General features: G+C 43.8%; 1 protein-coding gene across 2 annotated transcripts in view; it reads left to right on the top strand.

The window, feature by feature from the left end:
* LOC134966277 (myosin-binding protein C, fast-type-like) overlaps nt 1-20,783 on the top strand; it is a 273,752-nt gene extending 252,969 nt beyond the window's left edge. For both annotated transcript variants that reach the window (XM_063942885.1, XM_063942884.1), the window contains 2 exons: nt 2,755-2,784; nt 18,909-20,783. In XM_063942885.1, coding sequence (XP_063798955.1) covers nt 2,755-2,765 — 11 coding nt within the window. In that variant the 3' untranslated portion in view covers nt 2,766-2,784; nt 18,909-20,783. The remainder of the gene's footprint in view (nt 1-2,754; nt 2,785-18,908) is intronic.
* The last annotated feature ends 3,506 nt before the right edge of the window (nt 20,784-24,289 follow it).

The following is a 24,289-nucleotide window of genomic DNA, read 5'->3' as shown; positions in this document are numbered from 1 at the left end:
CTGTCTCCATGTGTGATGTCAGCAGCCACAACCAGGAAACAGCTTGGAAAACACAGGAGACACATGTGAGAGTGGCTTTATAAACGTTTAGACTGCAAAGCCATTATAAAATGTCTAATTGGAGTGATGAAGAGGTGAGGGAGCTGCTTTAGGATCAGAGGGGATGAGGAAATCTGCTGCCAAATTACTGGGACAGTCAAGGATACCCTCATATATAAAAACATAGCAAAAATACTTCAAGCTGCTGGGTTCCATCGTACGACTATCCAAATTATTAATAATTAATTAATTAATAATTATTAATAATGTGTGGGCCAGAAAAGTCCATTTATAATGACAACCACTGTTTTCTATGGGTGAAACGGGTTCAGTGTGAAAGGTACCAAAACGGTAATGAAATGGTAATTTACTGGTTACAACATGAGATGTGAAAGGGGTTTAACTGCTCAGACCCGTTTTAAGAACCGTTTCAAATACCATTTCAAAAGCAGGTTTTGCGATGTGAAAGCAGCATAACTTTTGTGTAAAATAACTAAGCGCATGCGCTCTGCGAACCTTGCGCATGGGCAGTAAGCGACTAATCGCAATATAGCAAAAATCGGCAACGAGCGAACAACTCAGAATGACCACCTATATTGGGTAAGTTGCTTGTAGCAGGCTTGAAGAACCTTACAGAGAAAACTCAGAAAACATATTTTGTTACATTTTCAAGAAGTTATGCCATCTTGTGGCCATTATTGCAAACTACAGAAATTTCTCTGCAGTACTCATCTAATAGAAGTTTTTTCTTTTCGTTAAATAGCCAGTGCCTTTTAGTATGAGTATGATTATTGTATACCTGTCCTCCAACAAAGCATTATCAACTTTGTAAAAATTTTTATGGAGGACAAAAGTATGGGGGAGATGTACAGAACCAAACCTTCTGAAGAGGACAAGTGGACATGTTGGCCATAGCAACCTATTGGTTTTTACCGATCATTTTGTATAACGTACTTAATAAATTATAGCTACTCTAAAAGCTGAGTAGTTGCTATTGGCAACTTCTCCACTTATTATTATTATTATTATTATTATTATTATTATTATTTATTCCTATTTACTGTGGAATGTCTGTCTCCCCTACATACTTACAGATCTCAGCATGTCATATGAAAGCAGTGGGGTGGGGAGGATCATTTCACAGTACTGTCAGCAGACAGAGCTCACAGGAGTATTCCAAAATTCCGTCTGCTTACAACATGTGCCATGTGACTATGGTTGCCGTGGTAGTCCTTTTACACTATAGTTACTCTTCAGATTTATAAATCGTTCATAGCAGATTCATGGGGAAAACATGCTAAATGCCAATATTTTAGTTATGGTTTATGGTTCACCACATTGATTTATGTTAAAATAAATATATTTCTGATTAATGGGATTGCTGCTTACGTATGACTAGTCAGATGCTTAATGCACAATTTCTTTGATCAAGAGTATCTGAGGTTGATGTTTCTTAGCCATGAATATCTTCTATTTAAGTTGTTTTTGTTCAGTGATGCATGTAATACACCAGCATGTGATCCCCTTACTTTACTGCAAATTAGTTTAATACTCTATAAAAGCCATGACCTGCTAAAAGCTTTATAGACACAAAAAAATCAGTTATAGAAAAACTCTTCTACTATTTCCTTCTTTTTGAACTTAATGAGAAATAAATGCTGAAACAAAATATATGTTTGGGGGTATAATATAAAAACTGAGAAATATGAAAATGTTCATATAATGTCTTTAGAGGAATGACAATACATCATATTCTGAAAAATGTGTATGTGTGTGTGTGTGTGTGTGGGGGGGGGGGCTTTTGTGTTGTTGTGGGTTTTTTTTGGGTTTTTTTTGGGGGGGGGGGGTGAAAAATACTATTTGTTGTCCTAATTGTGATCTTTAAAAAAAAGTATTTTTTTTTCATGCATATTTACTAAACTGTCAATAACATGTTTAATAGATATTCTGTTTTCTTCAGACTGGATAATTTACATATTAAGTGTTGACAAAGCAACACTGAATCATAACAATATAACTACATAACATGTTACTAATAAGAGTGACATGTCCATATTTTGTGCATAGGGTAGGTCCAAGTGTAAAGCGTGATTCACAGCGCCATGGCTAATATCCAACTGTATAATGCTGCAATTTGCAGCTTTGTGTGCGGGATGCGGTGTGATGTTGATGCGATTCACTATGAATTGTGTTACCAAACCTTGTTCCAGCCACTGTATTAGGGAAGTGGGTGAGATGCAGAAGGACAGACTACTGTCCCAATAGTCAGGAAGGATGTTATAATATTATGCAGTATCCTGGATATTGGGGTGTCTAGCCAATATGAATTTATACAGTTAGCTATACCACGCCCAATCTTTACTAATTAGCATTTTAAGAGGTCTAAGTAGTGAAGATAAATGTTGGTATAGTTTTAAAAACTAAGAACTATAAACTAGGATTGGATAAGGCACAATTCTCATTACCCCCTCTGCTCAATATCTCCAATGTTTATATTCAGAAATAAATAACTCAGCATTATGGTTTAAACAGTAACACAGCAATATAAGCAAATGTGATGAGCTGTGAGTTTAAAGAAATGACCTGGTTTTTCAAACACATCCATTTAGGACCTGGTACATTGCTGGTTGTACAGCTGAGTGATTGAATTAGACAAAAAAAACAAAGATTATTACACACAGCTGTTTAATCCTTGTATTTTTTTTTCCTTTTTAGTTCCTCAATAAACATCCCTGTGGATAACAAGTGAGTATAATGCACAAATGCAGTTACTTCTCCCAAGCAATGTGTGTTCTAGTGGTTAATGTGGATTAACCAGACCTGTAACTAACCCGTCACCTTCAGGCAGCAGGTTGTATAACAGAATTGCACTAATGCACATGCTAAAACAAAAGGCTATGGCTTGAATACTATAGATCAGAGAAACAGAAGCGGTAAAGTGCTTTGCTCTCTTAAAATAAATGTATCAATCTGTAGACTATGTATGGAACAACTCCTAGGGGGAAAATCACTAAGAAATGTTTTTGGGTGATTTTGTGTTTCTTTGAGATAATGCTATGATTTAGCAAATCGTGAATTTATTAAGGACCAATTCACATGGAAATTTCATGTCAAACTCAACTTCGCAGGCCAAATTGCGGGAAATCACCATTTGAACAACCATCGTCAAAATAACATTGATACCAATACAAATCGCAAATTTACTAGGAATCTTTTATGTGAAATCACTCAAGCTAACACCAAAACTCCACCTCAATGCACCAAATCAATGCACTTGCTTTTACCAAGCGTGCTTGCTGCGTAGCTTGAACGGCGTAAGATCTGGGCAGGTTTTTGTGTTTTAAGTAAAGTAAAGAGTTAATTTTAGAAAAAAAAACAATGTTCCTTCCCCATTCCCAAAATAGAAAGAATAACCAGCAATGGGCTCTGTGAGTTCAATAAATACTGGGGAAAATCAGTGTAGGTTTCCGCCCCTGTTTCAGTGAACTAGCACCGGGCTCTTGAACCTGTCCTGGTGTTGGAAATGCAGGCGGGGTAATGCATAGGGGTCCCTCATATTTCCAGGACCAGCACTGGTACCAGCACTTACTAGCTGGGGTGGGGGTAGTAATACCACATCCAGGGGATACACTTGACGGGGTCCCCCGGCCAAAACAGTCATCCCCCTCAACTAGTCAGCCCAGCCCTGAGATTCCTCAGAAAGTGGGGACCCCTCTAATAAAGGGGCCACCCCTCCTTAGGATCTCCCAGGGCTAGGGTGTACCCCGGGGCTACTCCTGGCAGTAGATGTCGAGTTGACATCATTTGTGTAAAAGTTATTAGGAGGACTTCAGGTCCCAGCAAGCCTCCCCTGCATGCCAGTACTTGGAGAACTACAAGTACCAGCATGCAGAGGGTTAATGGCCCGCTGGAACCTATAGTCTCCCTGAAAAAGAAATATTAAAATAAACACAGTACCCACACCATAGAAAGTACAACATAAATACACACACTCACATACTGTATACTCGCCGTGTCTCTGGTGTCACTTGTTCGGTGGATAGCCCCGGCTTCACTGTAGCCCCTAGGGATCCTTCAGATGGGGGACCCCTTTATTTGGGGGGTCCCCACTTTCGAAGGAATCCCAGGGCTGGGGTGACTAGTTGGGGGGGGGGGGGGAGGTGAATGCATTGGGCAAGAAGAACCAGGTGGTTCATTGAAATATGGGGAGTGATCACGCCGTTTTTGCGCCCATGTTTCTTGAACCAGGACCAGCTCACAGAGCCCGATGCTGGTAATGCTTTTTCTTTGGGGAAGGATGGGAGGGGGTTATAAAATTAACACTTTACTTATCTTAAAACACAAAAGCCTGCAAGGATCTTTGCATCAACACTGCTTTATCATGGCTAAATTCGCACCTCCCAACACGCTACAAAGCGACTACATACACTATTCAAAGACACTATGCAAGTCTACATGATTGCTTCTAAATGTTTGACTTGCGGTGCTAAACATTCTGGCAATAAGGCGTGATCACAAATTGCAGCCCAATTCAGAATTGGACGCAGCCGCTGTGTTCACATGCATGGGTGATTCCCGGAAGCATGCGATAGCATAGTGATTGACAGGTGACAGGAATCCAGGGGTGGTGACGAGGCATTGGGGGAGAGGAGAGAAGACAACGCAGACAAGTCATGGCTGTTTTCAGGGCATCCTGATGACGTTGCCTGCGTTTCCTGCAATAGGAAACATAGCGCCTCACCGGCTGCTGCGTAGGCAGCGGTCAACCTGTATTTGAAGTTTTTGCAATGCAATCACAATTGAATTGCGTCTTACATGCTGGGTGGCCTTGCCCTGTGCTGGGCGGCCCTCAGCATGTGATTTTAGTGGTCGCAGAATTTGCTAAGATTGCAAAATCTGTGACCAACTCTGTATAACCCCCACAATTCTCAGTAAATTCACCCCCCTGGATCAGATCTGGCTGCTTTAGCGTTGATGATGATTTCTTAAATATCTGTCTTTATTAACTGAATTAGCTATAGAGACACATTTTAGCTGTAGACAGACAAAAACAAAATAACAATTATACATGATTGTAATGTAATTCTATTACATTCTATAAAGACAAAAGACAAAATACCTCTCTAACATGACTAGAGATGTGCGGCGGACACTTTTCAGGTTTTGTGTTTTGGTTTTGGATCTGGATCCCCACTCGTGTTTTGGATCTGGATTAATTTTGTGAAAACCACCCATTCGGATTTGGTTTTGGTTTTGGATCTGGATTATTTAAAAAAACACAACAGAAAAACAGTTAAAATCACAGAATTTGGGGGTAATTTTGATCCTATGGTATTATTAACCTCAGTAGCATTCATTTCCACTCATTTCCAGTCTATTGTGACACCTCACACTTCACAATGGGCCCAATTCAGACGTGATCGCAAGAAGGCATCTTTTGCACTGCCACCGCCTACAGGGGGAGGGGGTAATCGCTGAGCAGGGGTGAGAATGCATGTGCAGAGAGCTGCACAAGCAAAAGTTTGTGCAGTCTCTGCACAGCTCAGGACTTATTCAGCCGCTGCAACGATCCGGCCAAGAACTGACGTCAGGAACCCTCCCTTAAAATGGCTGTAAACGCCTGCGTTATCCCGGATACTCTTTAAAAACGGTCAGTTGACACCCACAAACGGCCTCTTCCTGTCAATCTTCTTACGATCACTGGTGCGATCGCTTTCTTCGTTAAATCTGTCGCTGTCCAGCGATCCCCGTCGCTGGTGGCCGACGTGCCTGTGCATTGCGGTACATACGCACGCGCAGTTCAGACCCGATCGCACCGCTGCAAAAAAAGCTAGCGTGCGATCGGGTCCGAATGACCCCACTATATGGTTTTTAGGCCAAAAGGTTGCACTGAGGTTGCTAGATGACTAATCTAAGCGACACAAGTGGGTGGCACAAACACCTGGCCCATCTAGGAGTGCCACTGCAGGGGCAGACAGGATGGCAGTTTTAAAAATTAGGCCCCAAAGAGCACATCATGCAAAGAAAAAAATAGAAGGTGCGCCAAGGTCGCTGGATGACTAAGCTAAGCGACACAAGTGGGCGGCACAATCACCTGGCCTATCTAGGAGTGACACTGCAGTGGCAGACAGGATGGCAGTTTTAAAAACTGGGCCCCAAAGAGCACATAATGCAAAGAAAAAAAGAGGAGCACCGAGGTCGCTGGATGACTAAGCTAAGCGACACAAGTGGGCTGCACAAACACCTGGCCTATCTAGGAGTGGCACTGCAGTGGCAGACAGGATGGCAGTTTTAAAAACTAGGCCCCAAAGAACACATAATGCAAAGAAAAAAATAAGAGGTGCAAGATGGAATTGTCCTTCAGCCATCCCACCCACCCTTATGTTGTATAAACAGGACATGTACACTTTAACAAACCAATCATTTCAGCGACAGCGTCTGCCACACGACTGTTGCTGAAATGATTGGTTTGTTTTGGCCCTCACAAAAAAAAAACCTATTAATTTGAACCTCTGCAGACTTGTGTCTGCCAGAAAGATAGATAAAACGTAGGCTTTAAACCTAGGATCGAGCACGGTGGCCAAAATGTAGTGCTCTGATTTCAACAGATTGACCACCCTTGATTCTTGGTAAAGCGAATGAAGGGCTCCATCCTCAAGTCCCACATACTTAGAGGAATTACTCCGTTTTAGCTCCTCCTTCAGTTTCTCCAGCTGCTTCTGCAAAAGCCTGATGAGGGGAATGACCTGACTTAAGCTGGCAGTGTCTGAACTGACTTCACGTGTGGCAAGTTCAAAAGGTTGGAGAACCTTGCACAACACAGAAATCATTCTCCACTGTGCTTGAGTCAGGTGCATTCCCTCTTCTTTGCCTATATCATAGGTGGATGTAAAGGCTTGAACGGCCTTTTGCTGCCCATCCATCCTCTGAAGCATATAGAGTGTTGAATTCCACCTCGGTACCACCTCTTGCTTTAGGTAATGACAGGGCAGGTTCAGGAGTGTTTGCTGGTGCTCAAGTCTTCAGCAAACAATGGCTGAATGTCGAAAGTGGGCCGCAATTTTTCAGGCCACCGACAGCATCCCGTGCACGCCCCTGTCGTTTGCCCTGCTCCACTTGTCCACGTGTCCGTGGCTAAGTGGACACTGGGTACAAACGCATTTTTCAGGACACTGAGGACACTTTTCTTAATGTCCCTGTACAGTCCGGGAATCGCTTTCCTAGTGAAGTAGAATCTAGCCGGGACTTGGTACTGGGGACACAGTACGTACATCAACTGTCTAAATCCCACTGCACTAATGTGGGATACCGGACGCACGTCTAACACCAGCATAGTTGTTATGGCCTCAGTAATCCGCTTTGCAACAGGGTGACTGCTGTCATATTTCATCTTCCTCGCAAAGGACTGTTGGACAGTCAATTGCTTAGTTTAAGTAGTACAAGTGGTCTTCCGACTTCCCCTCTGGAACGACGATCAACTACCAGCAGCAACAACAGCAGTGACAGCAGCAGCAGTAGGCGTACCACTTAAGGATCCTCCGGAGGAATCCCGGTTAGGAGAGGACTCGTCAGTCATGCCAGTGACATGGCCTGCAGGACTACTTACATTCCTAACTGAGGAGGAAATTGATGTTGAGGGAGTTTGTGGTGTGGGTTGCAGGAGCTTGGGTACACGAGGAAGAAGGGATTTAGGTGTCAGTGGACTGCTTACGCTATTACCCAAAGTTTCTGAACTTGACAGTGACTTCTGATGAATGCGCTGTAGGTGACATATAAGGGAGGATGTTCCTAGGTGGTTAACATCCTTACCCTTAATTTTTATGGATTGACAAAGGCAACACACGGCTTGACACCTGTTGTCCAGATTTGTGGGGAAATAATTCCACACCAAAGAGGTGGCTTTTTTGGTATTTTGCCCTGGCATGACAATGGGATTTCTCATCCCACGGACAACAACTGTCTCCACTGGTGCCTTATTCAAACAATCCACATCACCATCACAATACTCATCATCATCTCCCTGCTCAGCTCCAGCTACACCTATCTCCTCCTCATCCTGGTGTACGTCTACAGTGACATCCTCAATCTCAACATCAGCAACTGGACTGGTGGTGCTCTTCCCAGCCCTTTCAGGGTGCGTGAAAATATGGTGGTAGGTGCCTCCTCTTTCCATCCAGTCTTGGGAAGGTCAGGCCTAGACATCGCAACCGTGGACACGCTTGGACTGTCCTTAGGGATTTGTGATATCTCTAAACGCACAGTTGTATTTTCCTGTGCTTTAACAAGCTTAATATTTTTATTTTTTTGAGAAGGAGGAGGACTTCCATCCTCATGAGAAGCTGACCCACCAGTCATGAACACAGACCAAGGCCTTAGCCTTTCCTTGCCACTTCGTGTCATGAATGGCAAGTTGTCATTTTTACGTTTCTCGTCAGATCATTTCTATTTTTTCTGATTATTAATTTTTGCTTCTTGGATTATACATGCCCTCTTTGACATTGGGCATCGGCCTTAGCAGAGGACGTTGATGGAATTGCATTGTCAATGTCATGACTGATGGCAGCAGCAGCTTCACCACTAGTACTAGGAACTGGAAGTGGTTCCTTATCTTCCACTATTTTTTCTCCAAATTGTTGTTCTCCATTTCACAGGACAGCATCCCTTTATTATTACCGCACATAGAACAGTGCCTCTTTATTTTCACAGCACCCCTGTATACTTACAGCAAAAGGGCCAGTGTAATGTTATTTGAAAAGCAACAACCCTATATTTTACACCATACAAGAGCAGTGTGCTTTTAATTTTTAACAACTGCCCCTCTGAATTTTTACAACATGCAGGGCCAGCAGCACCCCTATATTTTACAGCATACAGCAGTGTGCTTTTAATTTTTAACAACTGCACCCCTGAATTTTTACAACATACAGGGCCAGTGTAATGTTATTTGAATAGCAACATTCCTATATTTTACAGCATATAGCAGTGTGCTTTTAATTTTAACTGCACCCCTGAATTTTTACAACATACAGGGCCAGCAGCACCCCACTATTTTACAGCATACAGGAGCAGTGTGCTTCTAATTTTTAACAACTGCACCTCTGAATTATTACAACATACAGGGCCAGTGTAATGTTATGTGAACAGCAACGCCCCTATATTTTACAGCATACAGCAGTGTGATTTTAATTTTTAACTGCACCCCTGAATTTTTACAACATGCAGGGCCAGCAGCACCCCAATATTTTACAGCATATAAGAGCAGTGTGCTTTTAATTTTTAACAAATACACCCCTGAATTTTTACAACATACAGGGCCAGCAGCACCCCTATATTTTCCATCATACAGGAGGACAGTGCCCCTGTACCTTGTACAATACAGTGACAGCCAGGACAGCAACACCCATGTACAGCTGCAGCACCCGGCTGTAACAGCACATGAAACACCAGTGACAGCCAGGACAGCACCCCTAACACAGCACAGGTACACCATAGTAATTACCCGATGCCACCACCACCCTCAGAGAGACAATGTCTGTCTCCCTCACTCTCCAAGTCTGGAGTGAAAATGGCGGCGATGCGCAGCTCTTTATATCCAAAACCCGTAAAAATCTAACAGTGGGATGATGACATTTTGCCAAGTTCTGGTTTTCACGTCTGGCGGGAAGTCCCGAGCCGGACTCGAATCCGGGCTCGGGATGGGATGTTCAGGAGGTTTGGTTCTCAGGGAACCGAACCCGCTCATCTCTCTACATGACCCGACCATGAACATGCTTACATTCCTAATATAATATACAGTATAATGGCATAAGACCCTACACCAACCCAACATGATCTGTCCTATGGTTCTATAGATAGTTCTATTGCAATATACAGCAAACAGACATACAGATGTACAAGATGTACAGGTGTTGCATATTAAGTTAATCAGTACACTCTCCTGGTGTGTCCTAGTTGCTGCACATTGGGGCTAATTAAGATGCAGTTGCAAAACAGCTATTGTATGCAAATTGGTCAATGTTTTCTTATTGTGCATGCATCTGAGCCATATTGAGCGAGTGAGTTGCAATTGCGGTTGAACTGATGAATTTGTCGCAAAGTGAGTGATGAGAAGACAGTATTTGGGGGTGGTACCGGGGAGTGTATTTGGGGGTGGTACCGGGGAGAGGTTGGCCAAACACAGGTGAGTCGTGGCCATTCAAATGCTGTTTTCTGGGCATGCTTAAATTAGCAGTTGCGATCTTACTTACATCCCAGGAGAGCAGCTCAGCCTGTCTGTCTACTGAGTCACTCAGACTCTGTGACATGACCCGATTTATGACAATGGAACTAATGTATCAGCAATCATACACCGTCAGACAGAAATGATGCAACAGCAGTGGGCATCCCTCTGCTCAGGTTAACTTCTGCCCATATTAGCATATAATCACAACTGCATACAGCAAAAGATAGCAACAACAGCAGCAAGAACATCCACTTCTGAATTAGGCGACTACGGCACATTGGCACAAATGTATTAAGCCTTAACAAGAGATAAAATGGAGATGGATAAAGAGTGATAAATGACCAACCAACCAGCTCCTGTCATTTTTCAAACACAGCCTGTGACATAGCAATTAGGAAGCTGGTCATTTATCACTTTTTATCCGTCTCCACTTTCTCTTGTTAAGGCTTAATACATTTGGGCCATTATTGGGTAAATAGGTGCAAAAAAAGACATCCAGTGCTAGCAGTCACATGAGACCTGGCGGGCCAAGAGCCCGTTTGGCGTGACTGCAGCAATAATGTATGAGGACACATCTGTGGGACATTACACCTTGACAGTGTAACCAGGACCGGTGCAAGGTTTCTCGGCACCATAGGCAAATCTTAAGCCTACTCCCCCCCACACACATACTTATTCAGGTTATGTCACACAGTAGTTCCCCTTATTCATGTTACGTCACACAGAAGTGTCCTTTCTTCACGTTACACCACATTAGTGCCCATTTATGTTAAACCGCACAGTAGAGCACATTCACATTCTGGCAGAGTCCATTCACTTCCTGCAACACACAGTAGTACTGCCGCTTATAACACATTATGTTATACAATAATGTCCCTATACATTATGCCACGCAGTAATGCCCCTTACACATTATGCCACACAGTAATGCCGCCTATACATTATGCCACACAATAATGCCCACTATACATTTTGCCACACAGTAATGCCACTCTCAAATTATGGCACACACAGTAATGCCAGTAATCACCATTTCATGTCTTTTCAAGTCTCCAGAGTGCCGCCTTATTGCAAAATGGTATGTATGTGTAGATATGTATATATATATATATATATATATATATATATATATATATAAAATGACTGCCAGCTGCCAGTTCACAAGATAAAAAGCAATGATCACCTACGGTTCTCTTGAAAAGTGCTATTTTAGGGCGAGTTACTTAAGTTTTCACAAGGAGACTCCCCCACAGTAAAGGGCCACTTTTAAGGGTTAAAGTAGCTGGCATGACAGTATGGCTGTAAAACTCTTGGTGCAGCACAGCATACCTTCCAATGTGATTAATGTTCTCTTTAGTAGCAGTCCCCTCTCTATCACATTCCTGTGTGCGGGTCCTTGTTCTTAGGTATTTGAAGTTGCAGTCTCCTATACAGTCTTCCTCGTATTATGAAGCCCCATCAGCAGTCCTGTGGTGAGAGACGCTCCCTCACCACAGCCTGGATGGCTGAACTATTGTCAATGTGACTGCAGAGGTGAGCGGGAGCCGCAGCTGTTCCTGCTGGCCCGGGCGGTTGTTTCCTGGGTCCGTCAGCAGAGGGGGCGTGGCAAACACAGTTCACCTAGGAGGCCCTGGCTAAGGGGGAGAAAGGTGACTGATTGTGGCGGCTGCGGTTGGCCAGACTTGCCCCTTGAGCGCCTTCAAGCTAGCCCAGCACAACAACATAATTGTTAAGTCAAAATGATGCAGCGGGAGTGTACCGCCCTCCAGTGGCTGGCACCCATAGGCAGCTGCCTAAAGCTGCCTAATGGTAGTACCGGCCCTGAGTGTAACCTATCCACTGGATCATGCACACATTAAAATCCTATTAAATTGTGTACAGACACCTACAGATATGTCCTCATACATCTTTGCTGCAGTCACGCCAGTCTTGGCATGACAGGTCCAGGCATTTTTTTTTTTTTTTTTACAATAAATGGGTCTTAAATGCAATGGTATGTGACTAGGACACACCAGAAGACTGTGCTTATTAATTTGATATGCGACACTTGTATAGCTGTGTGCGACTGAGTCTCTGAATCTGCATACAAAGCGCTACAATGCTCTTTTCCATACCAAGCTTTGTTGTGCTTCACAAACAGACTCAGTTACACACAGATACCAAAGTGTCACATATCAAATTAATCAGCACATTTTTGGAAAAAATAGATGCTGGACACTAGCGGTGTTGCACGGGATCTGCCAGCTCACTCATGCCAAGCATCTCCTGCTGCATGGCGTATTGAGGCTAGATGAGGACACATCTGTACATAAAATGACCTGTCCTGTTGTGATGTTCATAATACAGTTCTTTTACACTCTATACTGTACATTGGACTACATCTACCCAACATGACCTGTCCACTGAACATGCTAACATTACACTGCTATTACACTGTATACAGACTCAATACACTAAACCTACCCAACATGACCTCTTCTATGTAGAATTACAAACCTCCCAACTGTCCCGATTTTTGTGGGACAGTCCCGTTTCTCACAGACTGTGCCACCTACTGGCCGCAGTGTCCCGTGGTGGTGATGTAATGTGAATTAGGAACACTTCCCCATGATAACATGTAAATAAAGTTGCACTACTGTGTGGCGTAATTTGAATTGGGGGTACTATTATGTGGCTAAGCCCCTTCCCAGCAAGAACACACCTCTTTTTGGGCTGTGCATCAAATGTGCGCACTGAGCCTATTTAAAATATAGAGGGTAGGAATACCAAAATGAGGACTGCTATGGGTGAGGGGTGATGGTGTCGGCTCTGAGTTGGGAGGTATGGAAATAAGACTTACAAGCATGAACTGACCACTAGACATGATCATAATACAATTATTAAGCATTATGTATAGGAATGGTATCGGGAACCCGGCGCTTAGGATGCCAGCGGTCAGATTACCAACAGTTGCATCCTGATGGGCAGAATCCAGACACATGGTAGGTAAGTAGTCTAAGCCTGCCTGTCTACCCCCCTAGCATCCCCTCCCCGCAGCCTGACCCTAACTGCCACAGGGGGACCTAACATTATGCGAATGCATCCTGGAATGCGATTGTAAAATGATTGATAAGCGGCGGGCATTCAGGGGCGGCGACGCAGAGTTGGGGGGAGTGGAGCAGGAAATGAAAGAATGTCATGGATGTTTGTGGTGCAGCCCATTGACATCGCCTGCGTTTCCTGCGATGGGAAACAAGGCACCGGGGTCATCCTCTATTTTGGTCCTTGCCCTGTGCTGGGCGGCCCCCAACATGCAAATTGATCCATAGCAATTTTTGCTAATTTAAGGACGCTGAGTAACCCCCTACGTGCGGATATTCACCAGTATGCAGAGCATTATGCATTAATGCAACTGTGCCACTCCAATCCACAAGCTTATAGAAATAGCGGTATCCGGACTCCAGGTCGACAGCACAAAGGTCGACACACCTTAGGTCGACACCAATTGGTCGACACGCCTTAGGTCGACATGGACAAAAGGTCGACAGGAACAAGGTCGACATGGAAAAGGGTCGACATGAGTTTTTCACGATTTTTTTCTTTTTTTGAACCTTTTCATACTTAACGATCCACGTGGACTACGATTGGAACGGTAAAGTGTGCCGAGCGAAGTGGTAGCGGAGCGAAGGCACCATGCCCGAAGCATGGCGAGCGAAGCGAGCCATGCGAGGGGACGCTGTGCACTAATTGGGGTTCCCGGTCACTCTACGAAGAAAACGACACCAAAAAAACATAAAAAACTCATGTCGACCTTTTTCCATGTCGACCCTGTTCCTGTCGACCTTTTGTCCATGTCGACCGTTTGTCCATGTCGACCTAAGGTGTGTCGACCAATTGGCGTCGACCTAAGGTGTGTCGACCTTTGTGCTGTCGACCCTCAGTCCCTGACCCGAAATAGCCTACATCATAATCAGTGTGTATTTGCTCCAGCCGTTTACCTGGTGTAGGAGATATATTTGCAATGTATACACACATCTCTGCACACTGCAATTCCATCTACAGGGGTAATTCCAAGTTGATCGCAGCAGGAATTTAGTTAGCAATTGGGCAAAACCATGTGCACTGCAGGGGAGGCAGATTTAACATGTGCAGAGAGAGCTAGATTTGGGTGGGTTATTTTATTTCTGTGCAGGGTAAATACTGGCTGCTTTATTTTTACACTGCAAATTAGATTGCAGATTGAACACACCCCACCCAAATCTAACTCTCTCTGCACATGTTAAATCTGCCTCCCCTGCAGTGCACATGGTTTTGCCCAATTGCTAACTAAATTCCTGCTGCGATCAACTTGGAATTACCCCCTACATTCTCTCTTTGCAATTAGTCTATATATGAACGTCCCGTTACCACTGTTTTATGCCAATTCAGAGCAAATGGAGTCATGCATTCGATGCGCATAACTCGGGATTGTTTTCAGATGCAGTACTCAGCTGCAAAAAAATCCCAAGATCCATCTGCAGAAAGAATTTGCATACAACTCTATATCTGTCAGCTGTTGGCATTACTGTATATAAAAAGCACCTGGGGAATTTGTGTAGATTTGATCCTGAGAACGTGACGTTGTGGCAACATTTTTAAATATTATAATAAGTTACATATTTTTAAACATAATAAAAATCCATGTGTATGTGTGGTTTGGATGGAAAATGAATTAGAAACATTAGTAGAGTGTTTTGTTTTCTGTGTAATTTTATTGCATCTATATTTTTTTAGTTTTCTGAAACAATCGTGGTTTTTGCCAGTATAATTTGGAATGTTTCTCTTCCTAGAATGCACTCATATTAGAATTAGTGAGGCTTTCCACATTTGGGCTTCTATATAGTGCCCTCAAATGTTACTTGAAATAACAGCCTCATTGACGAAGTGCCATTGGACCAGTAGGACTTTCATACTTGATATAAATTATATATCAAGAAAGCTGGAATTACAGTACTGTGATTCTTTTCCTTAGCCAGTCACACCTCAGTAGAATGGTGAATATTTATTTGTGTGAATAGTCTGATGGGTACTCTCTAATGGATCTACTGTATATTAGTACAGCTGTATCAGTGAATTTGGCACCCAAGATGAACTGATCAGTGGCTTCTATCAACATACAGTAGCAATGTACGGAGCACTGGAGCACAGGTGGAACTCTTAAAGCCAAATTTCACCTGAGAAACAGCCAAAATACTGCACTGAAACAGATAATTCTGCTCATCTCTGCGTGTAGAGTACTGAGGAAAAGAACCTTCAAATACTGTAGCAAATGAGTTAACACGCCCTGTCTGAAGCTTCTGCACCAGGGATGTACTGGAGTACCAATTAAATTGCTCATACAGTCTGTGATACTGATATTCATTGTAATCAATTAGCCCAATATAGGGGGTCATTCCGACCCGATCGCAGCGTGCTTTCGTTCGCACAGCTGCGACCGGGTCACTACTGCGCATGTGCGGGGGCCGTAATGCGCACTTGCGTCGTTGCCTGGCGGTGGACGTCGCCGGGCGACAACGAAGGAAACGAAGAAAGAGATCGCAGCGGCGATCACTTGAAGATAGACAGGCGGTGGGCATTCCTGGGTGGTAAAACAGCGCTCGGACCCGTTTTCTGGTAGTGGTAAGAAACGCAGGCGTGTCCAGGGCGGGTGTTTGACGTCAGAGCCAGGACAGAACAAGATGAAAACGTCGCAGCTGGTAAGTATGTCTAGACCTACTTAGAAACTGCACAATTTTTTTCCCATAGCAGGGCTGCACAAGCGAACGCAGCCTTGCTATGGGAAAAAACCCACCCCCATAGGCGGAGTATAGTTGATCACACGGGCTGCAAAAAGCAGCTACATGCGACAACTCGGAATGACCCCCATAGTACACTGATGCCCAGTACTAATCTAATCATCCTCTACTGGATTGTTATTAAACGTCATGGTAAATGCAGTTGGAGGGTGACTGCAGTCAACCCATGTGTGGTCATCTCCTGACACTAACAAGCCCTACGGATGCTAACTAGCTCAGCCTGAGAGCCTCCTGCTAAGGTTAAAAACAACTATGAATAAATAAATACATTTTAAAAATGTTTTAATCATTTTATTTCGTTAAAACATAAAGAGACTGATTCTAAGCAAAAAGAGAAAGTAACTTTGCACCTTGCACTTGCTTTGGGGACAGCAACAGGCAGGGAGTTTGACTGGGGCGGTACACCTGTCAAGCCTTTATGCTCGTGTCCTAAGGCGAGCTCTGGGAGGACAGAAACCTCCCATGAAGTAGAAGGGCAGGTGGCACTGCAGGTGGGGCAGATGTAAAATGTGCAGAGATTTAGATTTGAGAATGGAGCGTCCAAATCATATGTGGGATATATGCAAAAGCAGACAGTATTTACCTGCATGCAAAATATAAAGGCATATGCACCGATTGCATTGCAAAATGGTTTCTCCCAGATACAGTTACTGGCTTTTTTTTTCTTTGCTCCTACTTTAGAATCAGCCCCAAAGTGTCACCACATAATAAAGGGCTCATGTAGAGTTGGACCCATTTGTGCCCGGGACTTAAGTATATGTCTGAAAATGCCTCCATATCTACAACACTAGCATTTGCCAGGTTTATATCAAGGGTAATAAGAATAAAAGATTACATAAATATAGGGCCTTATTCAGCTTCAGTTGCAAAATTGCAAATAGGGCGATTATCGGGAGACTGCGCATGCACTGCGAACGCATTGCATGTGCGCGAAGGCTAAAATTCAAATGAAGCTTCAGTGAAATGTGATTGCAATATGATTGTCAGGGAGTGACCGTTCGTGGATGTTAACATGGCGTATATGGGGAGTGGCTGGAAAAATGCATACGGGCCATGACCATTTTGTGGGCGTGTATCTGACGTCAGATGCAATCGCTAGCTATTAAAAACATGGCACTGGTGCAATTGCATTCTCATTATTCTGAGTAGCGCTTGGTCATCTACAACTGTCGATGTTACTCGTTTTTTGCATTTGCATCGCAATTCTGTTGGTGCATACGCTGATTTGCCATCGCAGTGGTGGGCGTATTTTACCTTTCAGGGGCAACTCTTAACATGCAATTTTCAGCAGTAGCAGTTTTGAGATGATTGCAATTTCTTTCTCAATAGCGATCCAATCTAAATAAGGCCCATAGTGCATGGATGTAGCTTCGTAGTGCTAGTCACTGCTAAAGTAATACTGGCTCATGAGGGTCAAAAGGTTGACAGTTAAATAGTCGACATGGACTTAGGTTGATAGGATTAAAAGGTCGATGTGCAAATGGTCGACAGAAACGTCAACACATTTTTTGTGTGTGTTATTTTAACCCTATTCCTAACCATAAACCTAACTCTCCCCATAGTGCCTAACCATAACTGTCCCCTTCCACCACCTAACCCTAACCATCCCCTAAGTGCCTAATCCTAACCATTGCTTCCGGCAGTGTAACCCTCCCCCAGGTGCCTAACCCCAAAAATCATGAAAAACAATGTGCTGACCTTTTTTTGTGTCAGCATCTTTACTCTGTCAATCTAAGTCCATGTCGAGCATTTAACTGTCGACATATTGACTGTTGACCATCTGGAAAACAGAGATTCTGTTGTATAATGTTGAAGTAAAGCAGCAGGATTGCAGCATGCCTAATGGATGTATCTGAGCAATGTAGTCACTTGGCAATGCGTCCAAAAAACAAGATTAGGTTGTGTGTGATTGTGTGCAGACACAGCAGAATATGGGCCTAATTCAGAGTTGATCGCAGCAGCAAATTTGTTGGCAGTTGGGCAAAACCATGTGCACTGCAGGGGGGGCAGATATAACGTGCGGAGAGAGTTAGATTTGGGTGGGGTGAGTTCAAACTGAAAACTAAATTGCAGTGTAAAAATAAAGCAGCCAGTATTTACCCTGCACAGAAACAAAATAACCCACCCAAATCTAACTCTCTCTGCAAATGTTATATCTCCCACACCTGCAGTGCACATAGGGGGTCATTCCAACCTGTTCGCATGCTGCCGTTTTTCGCAGCGCAGTGATCAGGTCACTACTGCGCATGCATGTGCACCGCAGTGCGCGGGCACGTCGTATGGGTACAACGCAGATCATTGCTGAGCGATGGATTTAACGAAGAATCCATTCGCACAGCCGATCGCAAGGAGATTGACAGGAAGAATACGTTTATGGGTGTCAACTGACCATTTTCTGGGAGTGTTTGTGAAAACGCAGACGTTTCCAAGTGTTTGCAGAGTGGGTGACTAACGTCAATTCTGGGACCAGACAGGCTGTAGTGATCGCAAGGGCTGAGTAAGTTCAGACCTACTCAGAAACTGCACAAAATGTTTTTGCAGAGCTTGGCTGCACAGGCATTCGCACACTTGCAAAGCGAAAATACACTCCCCTATAAGCGGCGACTATCTGATTGCAGCTCTGCAAAAAGTAGCTAGCGACCGATCAACTCGGAATGACCCCCCTGGTTTTGCCCAACTGCTAACAAATTTGCTGCTGCGATCAACTCTGAATTACCCCCAATGTGCCTTACAAGATGTGCAAAAACTGTTCCACTCATAGCAAAATGTGTCAAAAATGTGTCCAGAACTCAAAATAAATGTCCTTATTTCTGTCTCTGTTTATATTTCCAAAGCATTGTTTGGACGAGTCTCTCGCTGGTCTTCAACATCGTAGCCACAAAGAAACACAGAGAACAGTCTCTTCATCACGCTGCTTATTTCTATGTCACTTCTGTTACTGCTGTATTGTGTATTGTAGATGTGGGCACATAAGTGCTTTATTATTAATATAGTAACAAGCAGCTCTCCTTCATACCAAATCCGCTAAGATGCCAAACACCAATGTGCTTCTCTACTACAGACACAGATTTACAGTTATTGTGTTGGCTAATGTGATTCTTATTTAATGTGTTTACATTTCTTCATGTTATAGCAGTAAGACCTTATACAGTAAATGCCTTAATAGTGTAAACATGTTTGTTTCATCCATGGATGGCTGTGCATTATGGGATATGTAGTGTGTAGCCAGATGTGTCATCGCTTGGAGAGTGTTAAAATGTAGACAGAAAATGTACCAGCCTGTCAGCTCCTGTCATTTTTCAATCACAGCCTGTAACATGGCAGTTAGGAGCTGATTGGTACTTTTCCTCTCTCCATTTTATCACTCTCCAAGCGATGATGCATCTAGCCGTCTTGGTTAATCAAACTTCTGTAATCCCTGCTTTATTTGATTCTGTACTTAGGGCCAAGTTAATAAATCTGGAAATTAGACTTATTAATCCATGGCCCCTCTTTCCTTGTAGCTATAGTTATGCACATGCTGTGAAATACTGTACTTGTGCCATTGGTTATACTGTACCTTCCCTACATAATGAATAGTACTACCCACATTGTCCCCTATTTACTGCTAAAAGTATGGGGCCCATGTATCATGAAATATTTGTGGCTTGTTGCCAGAAAAACTCCCATTTTCACAAGGTAACTGCAAATATCTAGTATTGCCTTACTGTATGACAGAGAAACTTCAGCAGATATCTCCCTCCATTCCCTACTGTAGCTGTAACTCCCATAAGTTTCCAAGGGGCTTGCGATTCTGCCAGATTTACCAAGCTCTGGAATGTGAAGCATTCCTGAGCATGGCCCCCGCAACTATCGTTGTATGAAGATGGCGTTAGTTTGTTGCAGCCTATGGAATACATTTTGTAAACTTGAACACTCCCCAGTAATTGGCGAGGTGCATGCATCTGCTTCTACACCGTGCACATAGCAGGGACAGGTGGAGCGCATGCTGGGGGCCGCCCATTGCCGGGCATGCTGACCGGAGCCTCCCCCCGTTGAACAAGCAGAAATTGCAAACGCATCGCAATTTCTGCTTGTTAGAGGAAACTAAGGAAGCCTCCTGCCGGCACAGATTAGCCGCGCCCACAGGAGGACCATCAACATCGTCCCGATCGTGCAGCTGCGTGTGATGTCATGCATCCACCGTGATCAAGCCCCTGACACACCCCCATTTGGCTGCCTCTGCCTCCCGTTCGTGCCACACTGCCCCCGCAACGCTCCCTCACCTCCCTGGAAACGGAGTGTTGACCGCCCACCCCGCGACCGCCTCTGCTTGATTGACAGGCAGAACAGAGGCAATCGCATTTTATGCCCCCCACAGAAAATACATGCGCAGGACGGGCGCTGCACATGTGCCTGCATTTTTTTCTCAATATTTGCGGTTGGATTGCTTACTGGGATCCAACCTGAATTAGGCCCTATATACAGTGTGGCCTGTTCTGATTCCGGAGTCGTAATTCTAGTGACTGACCATCATTTCAGGATTATTCTACTACCATTTAAACCATCTGCAGCATGCAGAGCACAACCAGGGGATTGGAGCATCTTCGGTTAATGCGGGAATCACAGCACAGGCAGTTGATTCTCTTCTTTATAGAGCCTCATTACACATTGAAACTGTATGCTGCAGTGTTACCAAAGTTCTGTCTATCAATAAAAGTTCAAACAGGCATGATTGTTGGACTGTTTATTCAAAGATATCTGGAACTAAAACTGTTTTAATGACACATGGATTTAACATAGTCCGAATGTCACAGAAAGTGCATAGGTGGCATGCTAATAGTGAAGCATTGTTTCTGGAACAATAGGAACACACCATGCTGAAAGTTTAGTTGCGCCCTGTGTAAACACACCTACAGGTATAATAATTGGATTACACTTTTGAAAGTTGTGTGTGAATAAAGAGTTCAAATAACATTTTAAATGCACAGTATCAGACAGTGGCCTTTTCATAAATGATGGGTCCATGTGTGGGCCTCCAGCCCTGCATGCGCAGAAGACAGCAGGAGCAATTGCTATCTTCTGTGCATAGGCTAAAATTCCTAACATTTCTACAGAAAGATGGCGTCTGTGCAATCTTTTTGAAGAAGTCCAACAGCAAAAAATTGCTCAACTCCATGAACATCGGCAGTGTGTGCAACTAATGCTCAGAAGGAGGCCCTGTATGCTTACTGTACATCTGGGCAATAAATATTACATATTCTCTCAGTGAGATGCATTTCAAGATGGCTGTCTGCTCACCTATATGATGAGTAAGGGTTGTTGATATTGTACTTTTCCCTGGGACTTACCACTGCCTGCTGACTAGCTACAGAGTTTCTCTTCTCTTTCCCCTGTACTTGTCAGTCCTTATCTGTGGCTTTACTGCAGTTTTTCTGGAGGGGGAGTTAGCGCAAATATTTAGTATCACCCAGATGTATGAAAGAGAATCATAGCAGATATATCTGATATCTGCTATAGTCCCTCCATTTCCAACAGCAGCCACAACCCCCATAGGTTTCTAAAGAGGATGCAATGCTGTCAGATTTACCAAGCTCCAGAATGATTTAGCAAACCTTCTGAGTAACTATTTCCATCTGTTTTCCAGCATTTGGGAGCAAATGACTCACTGTCATTAGTGCCTATACATTAACAGATTTATTTAGATGGGATCCCGGCAGTTGGAATACTGATGCTGGAATCCCGACACTGCTCGGAATACAACGCATGGATTCCGAGATGGATCGAAATGCCTGTGCTAGGACCCAGAACGCTGGAATCCCAAATGAAGAACTGCCGGGACTCCACACTGATAGGCTGCAGGGCAGGGGGTTAGGTACCACTGGAGAGGGTCAGGGTTAGCCTGGTAGGGTGGGGAGGGGGGATTTTAGGGTCAGGCTGCGGATAAGGAGGGCTGGGGATTAGGGGTAGTATCTAGGTGTCTGTATCCTGAGCATCGGGATGCCGCTGTCGATATTCTGACTGCCGGAATCCCCTTTAGATGGAGTTGGGAAACACTGATGTAGGCAGAGGGTACAAACTAACCTATAAACTTCTGTGTTTTAGGGTAGTAGTAAATAGTTTTATAATTCACTCAGCACATTACTAACAAAGAGATAGGGAAAATACGAGGAGAGGATAATTTGCTTTTGATACAAATACTGATGAAAAGATATCTGGCTGAACAGAGCAGTCATTAGATTTATCTACGCCTACAGCTGCGTGCATTTCTCTGTATGTAAGCAAGACTGACACAGTCCTACCAAAACACTACAGTCATGGCCAAAAGTTTTGAGAATGACACAAGTATTGGTTTTCACAAAGTTTGCTGCCTCAGTTTTTATGATGACAATTTGCACATACTCCAGAATGTCATGAAGAGTGATCAGATGAATTGCAAATGTAATTAATTGCAAAGTCCCTCTTTGCCATGACAATGAGCGTAATCCCCCAAAAAACAAAAATTTCCACTGCATTTAAACCCTGCCATAAAAGTACTAGCTGACATATTGTCAGTGATTCTCTCCTTAACACAGGTGGGAGTGTTGACGAGGACAAGGCTGAAGATCACTCTGTCATGCTGATTGAGTTAGAATAACAGACTGGAAGCTTTAAAAGGAGGGTGGTGCTTGAAATTTGTTCTTCATTGTTCTTCCTCTGTTAGCCATGGTTACCTGTAAGGAAACACATACAGTCATCATTGCTTTGCACAAAAAGGGCTTCACAGGCAAGGATATTGCTGCTAGTAAGATTTAACCTAAATCAACCATGTATCGGATCATTAACAACTTCAAGGAGAGAGGTTCAATAGTTGTGAAGAAGGCTTTAGGGCGCCCAAGAACATCCAGCAAGCGCCTGGACCCTCTACTAAAGTTGATTCAGCTGCAGGATCGGGGCACAACCAGTGCAGAGCTTGCTTAGAAATGGCAGCAGGCAGATGGGAGTGCATCTGTACGCACAGTGAAGCAAAGACTTTTGGAGGATACCCTGGTGTCAAGAAGGGCAGCAAAGAAGCCACTTCTCTCCAGGAAAAACATCAGGGACAGACTGATATTCTCAAAAGGTACAGGGACTGGACTACTGAGGACTGGGGTAAAGTCATTTTCTCTGATGAATACCCTTTCAGATTGTTTGCGGCATCTGGAAAAATGCTTGTATAGGAAAGGTGAGCGCTACCATCAGTCCTGTATCATGCCAACTGTAAAGCATCCTGAGTTTGGTGACAAACGATGCCTTTTCCAGCATGATGGAGCACCTTGCCATAAGGCAAAAGTGATAACTAAGTGGCTCGGGGAACAAAACATAGAATTTTTGGGTCTATGGCCAGGAAACTCCCCAGACCATAATCCCATTGAGAACTTGTGGTAAATCCTCAAGAGGTGGGTGGACAAACAAAACCCCCAAAATTCTGACAAACGCAAAGCATTGATTAAAGGTTTAGGCTGTGGGGAGGGTGGTTTAGGGTTAGGCACCCCCAGGGGAGGTTAAGGTTAGGTTGTAGGGGAGGGAAGGTTAGGTTTAGGCAGCGGAGACTGCGGTTAGGATTAGGCACCTCCGAGTGGGGGAGGTTAGGCACTAAGGGGGAGGTTAGGGTTAGGCTACAGGAGGGGTGGGTTTGGGTTAGGGGGGTAGAGAGAGGGGGATCAGCGGGATCCTGATGTCGGTATTACGACCGCTGGAATTAACTGCATCGGCATATCATATTGATTCCTACCATTGTTACACATAACAAAAAGGTCTAAAAACACTGAAGTATCAAACATTGTGAAAACTAATACTTGTGTTATTCTCAAAACTTTTGGCCATGGGTGTATATTGAAGAATACACAGAAGATTATACTGTACATTACAATTTTCTGAGGCTGCTATCTCTCTTTTGAAGGGGGTTCTGGAGTATGGATAGACACTATCTAGATAGACAGTCAATATATCGACACCATATGGTCGACAGGCAAAAGGTAGACAGGTTAAAAGGTTGACATGCTCAAAGGGTCGACATGGCAATTGTCAACATTTTTTGGGGGGGGTTACACATATTTTTTATCAATTTTATTTGGCTTACCATCCATGGGGGCTATGATTGGGAATAGTAAATTTGACCAAAGCATGGCGAGTGTAGGGAAGGCGCAAGCGCTCTCTTGACAGGTAACAAATCAGCCACACATGGAAGGTGCATTCACATCTTTGAGCTGTGTAA

Source organism: Pseudophryne corroboree, chromosome 10 (genome assembly GCF_028390025.1).
Source record: "Pseudophryne corroboree isolate aPseCor3 chromosome 10, aPseCor3.hap2, whole genome shotgun sequence".
In the NCBI taxonomy this organism is placed as follows: Eukaryota; Metazoa; Chordata; class Amphibia; order Anura; family Myobatrachidae; genus Pseudophryne; species Pseudophryne corroboree.
Note: the sequence above shows the minus strand (reverse complement) of the source record. Positions and strands in the feature narration are given on the sequence as shown.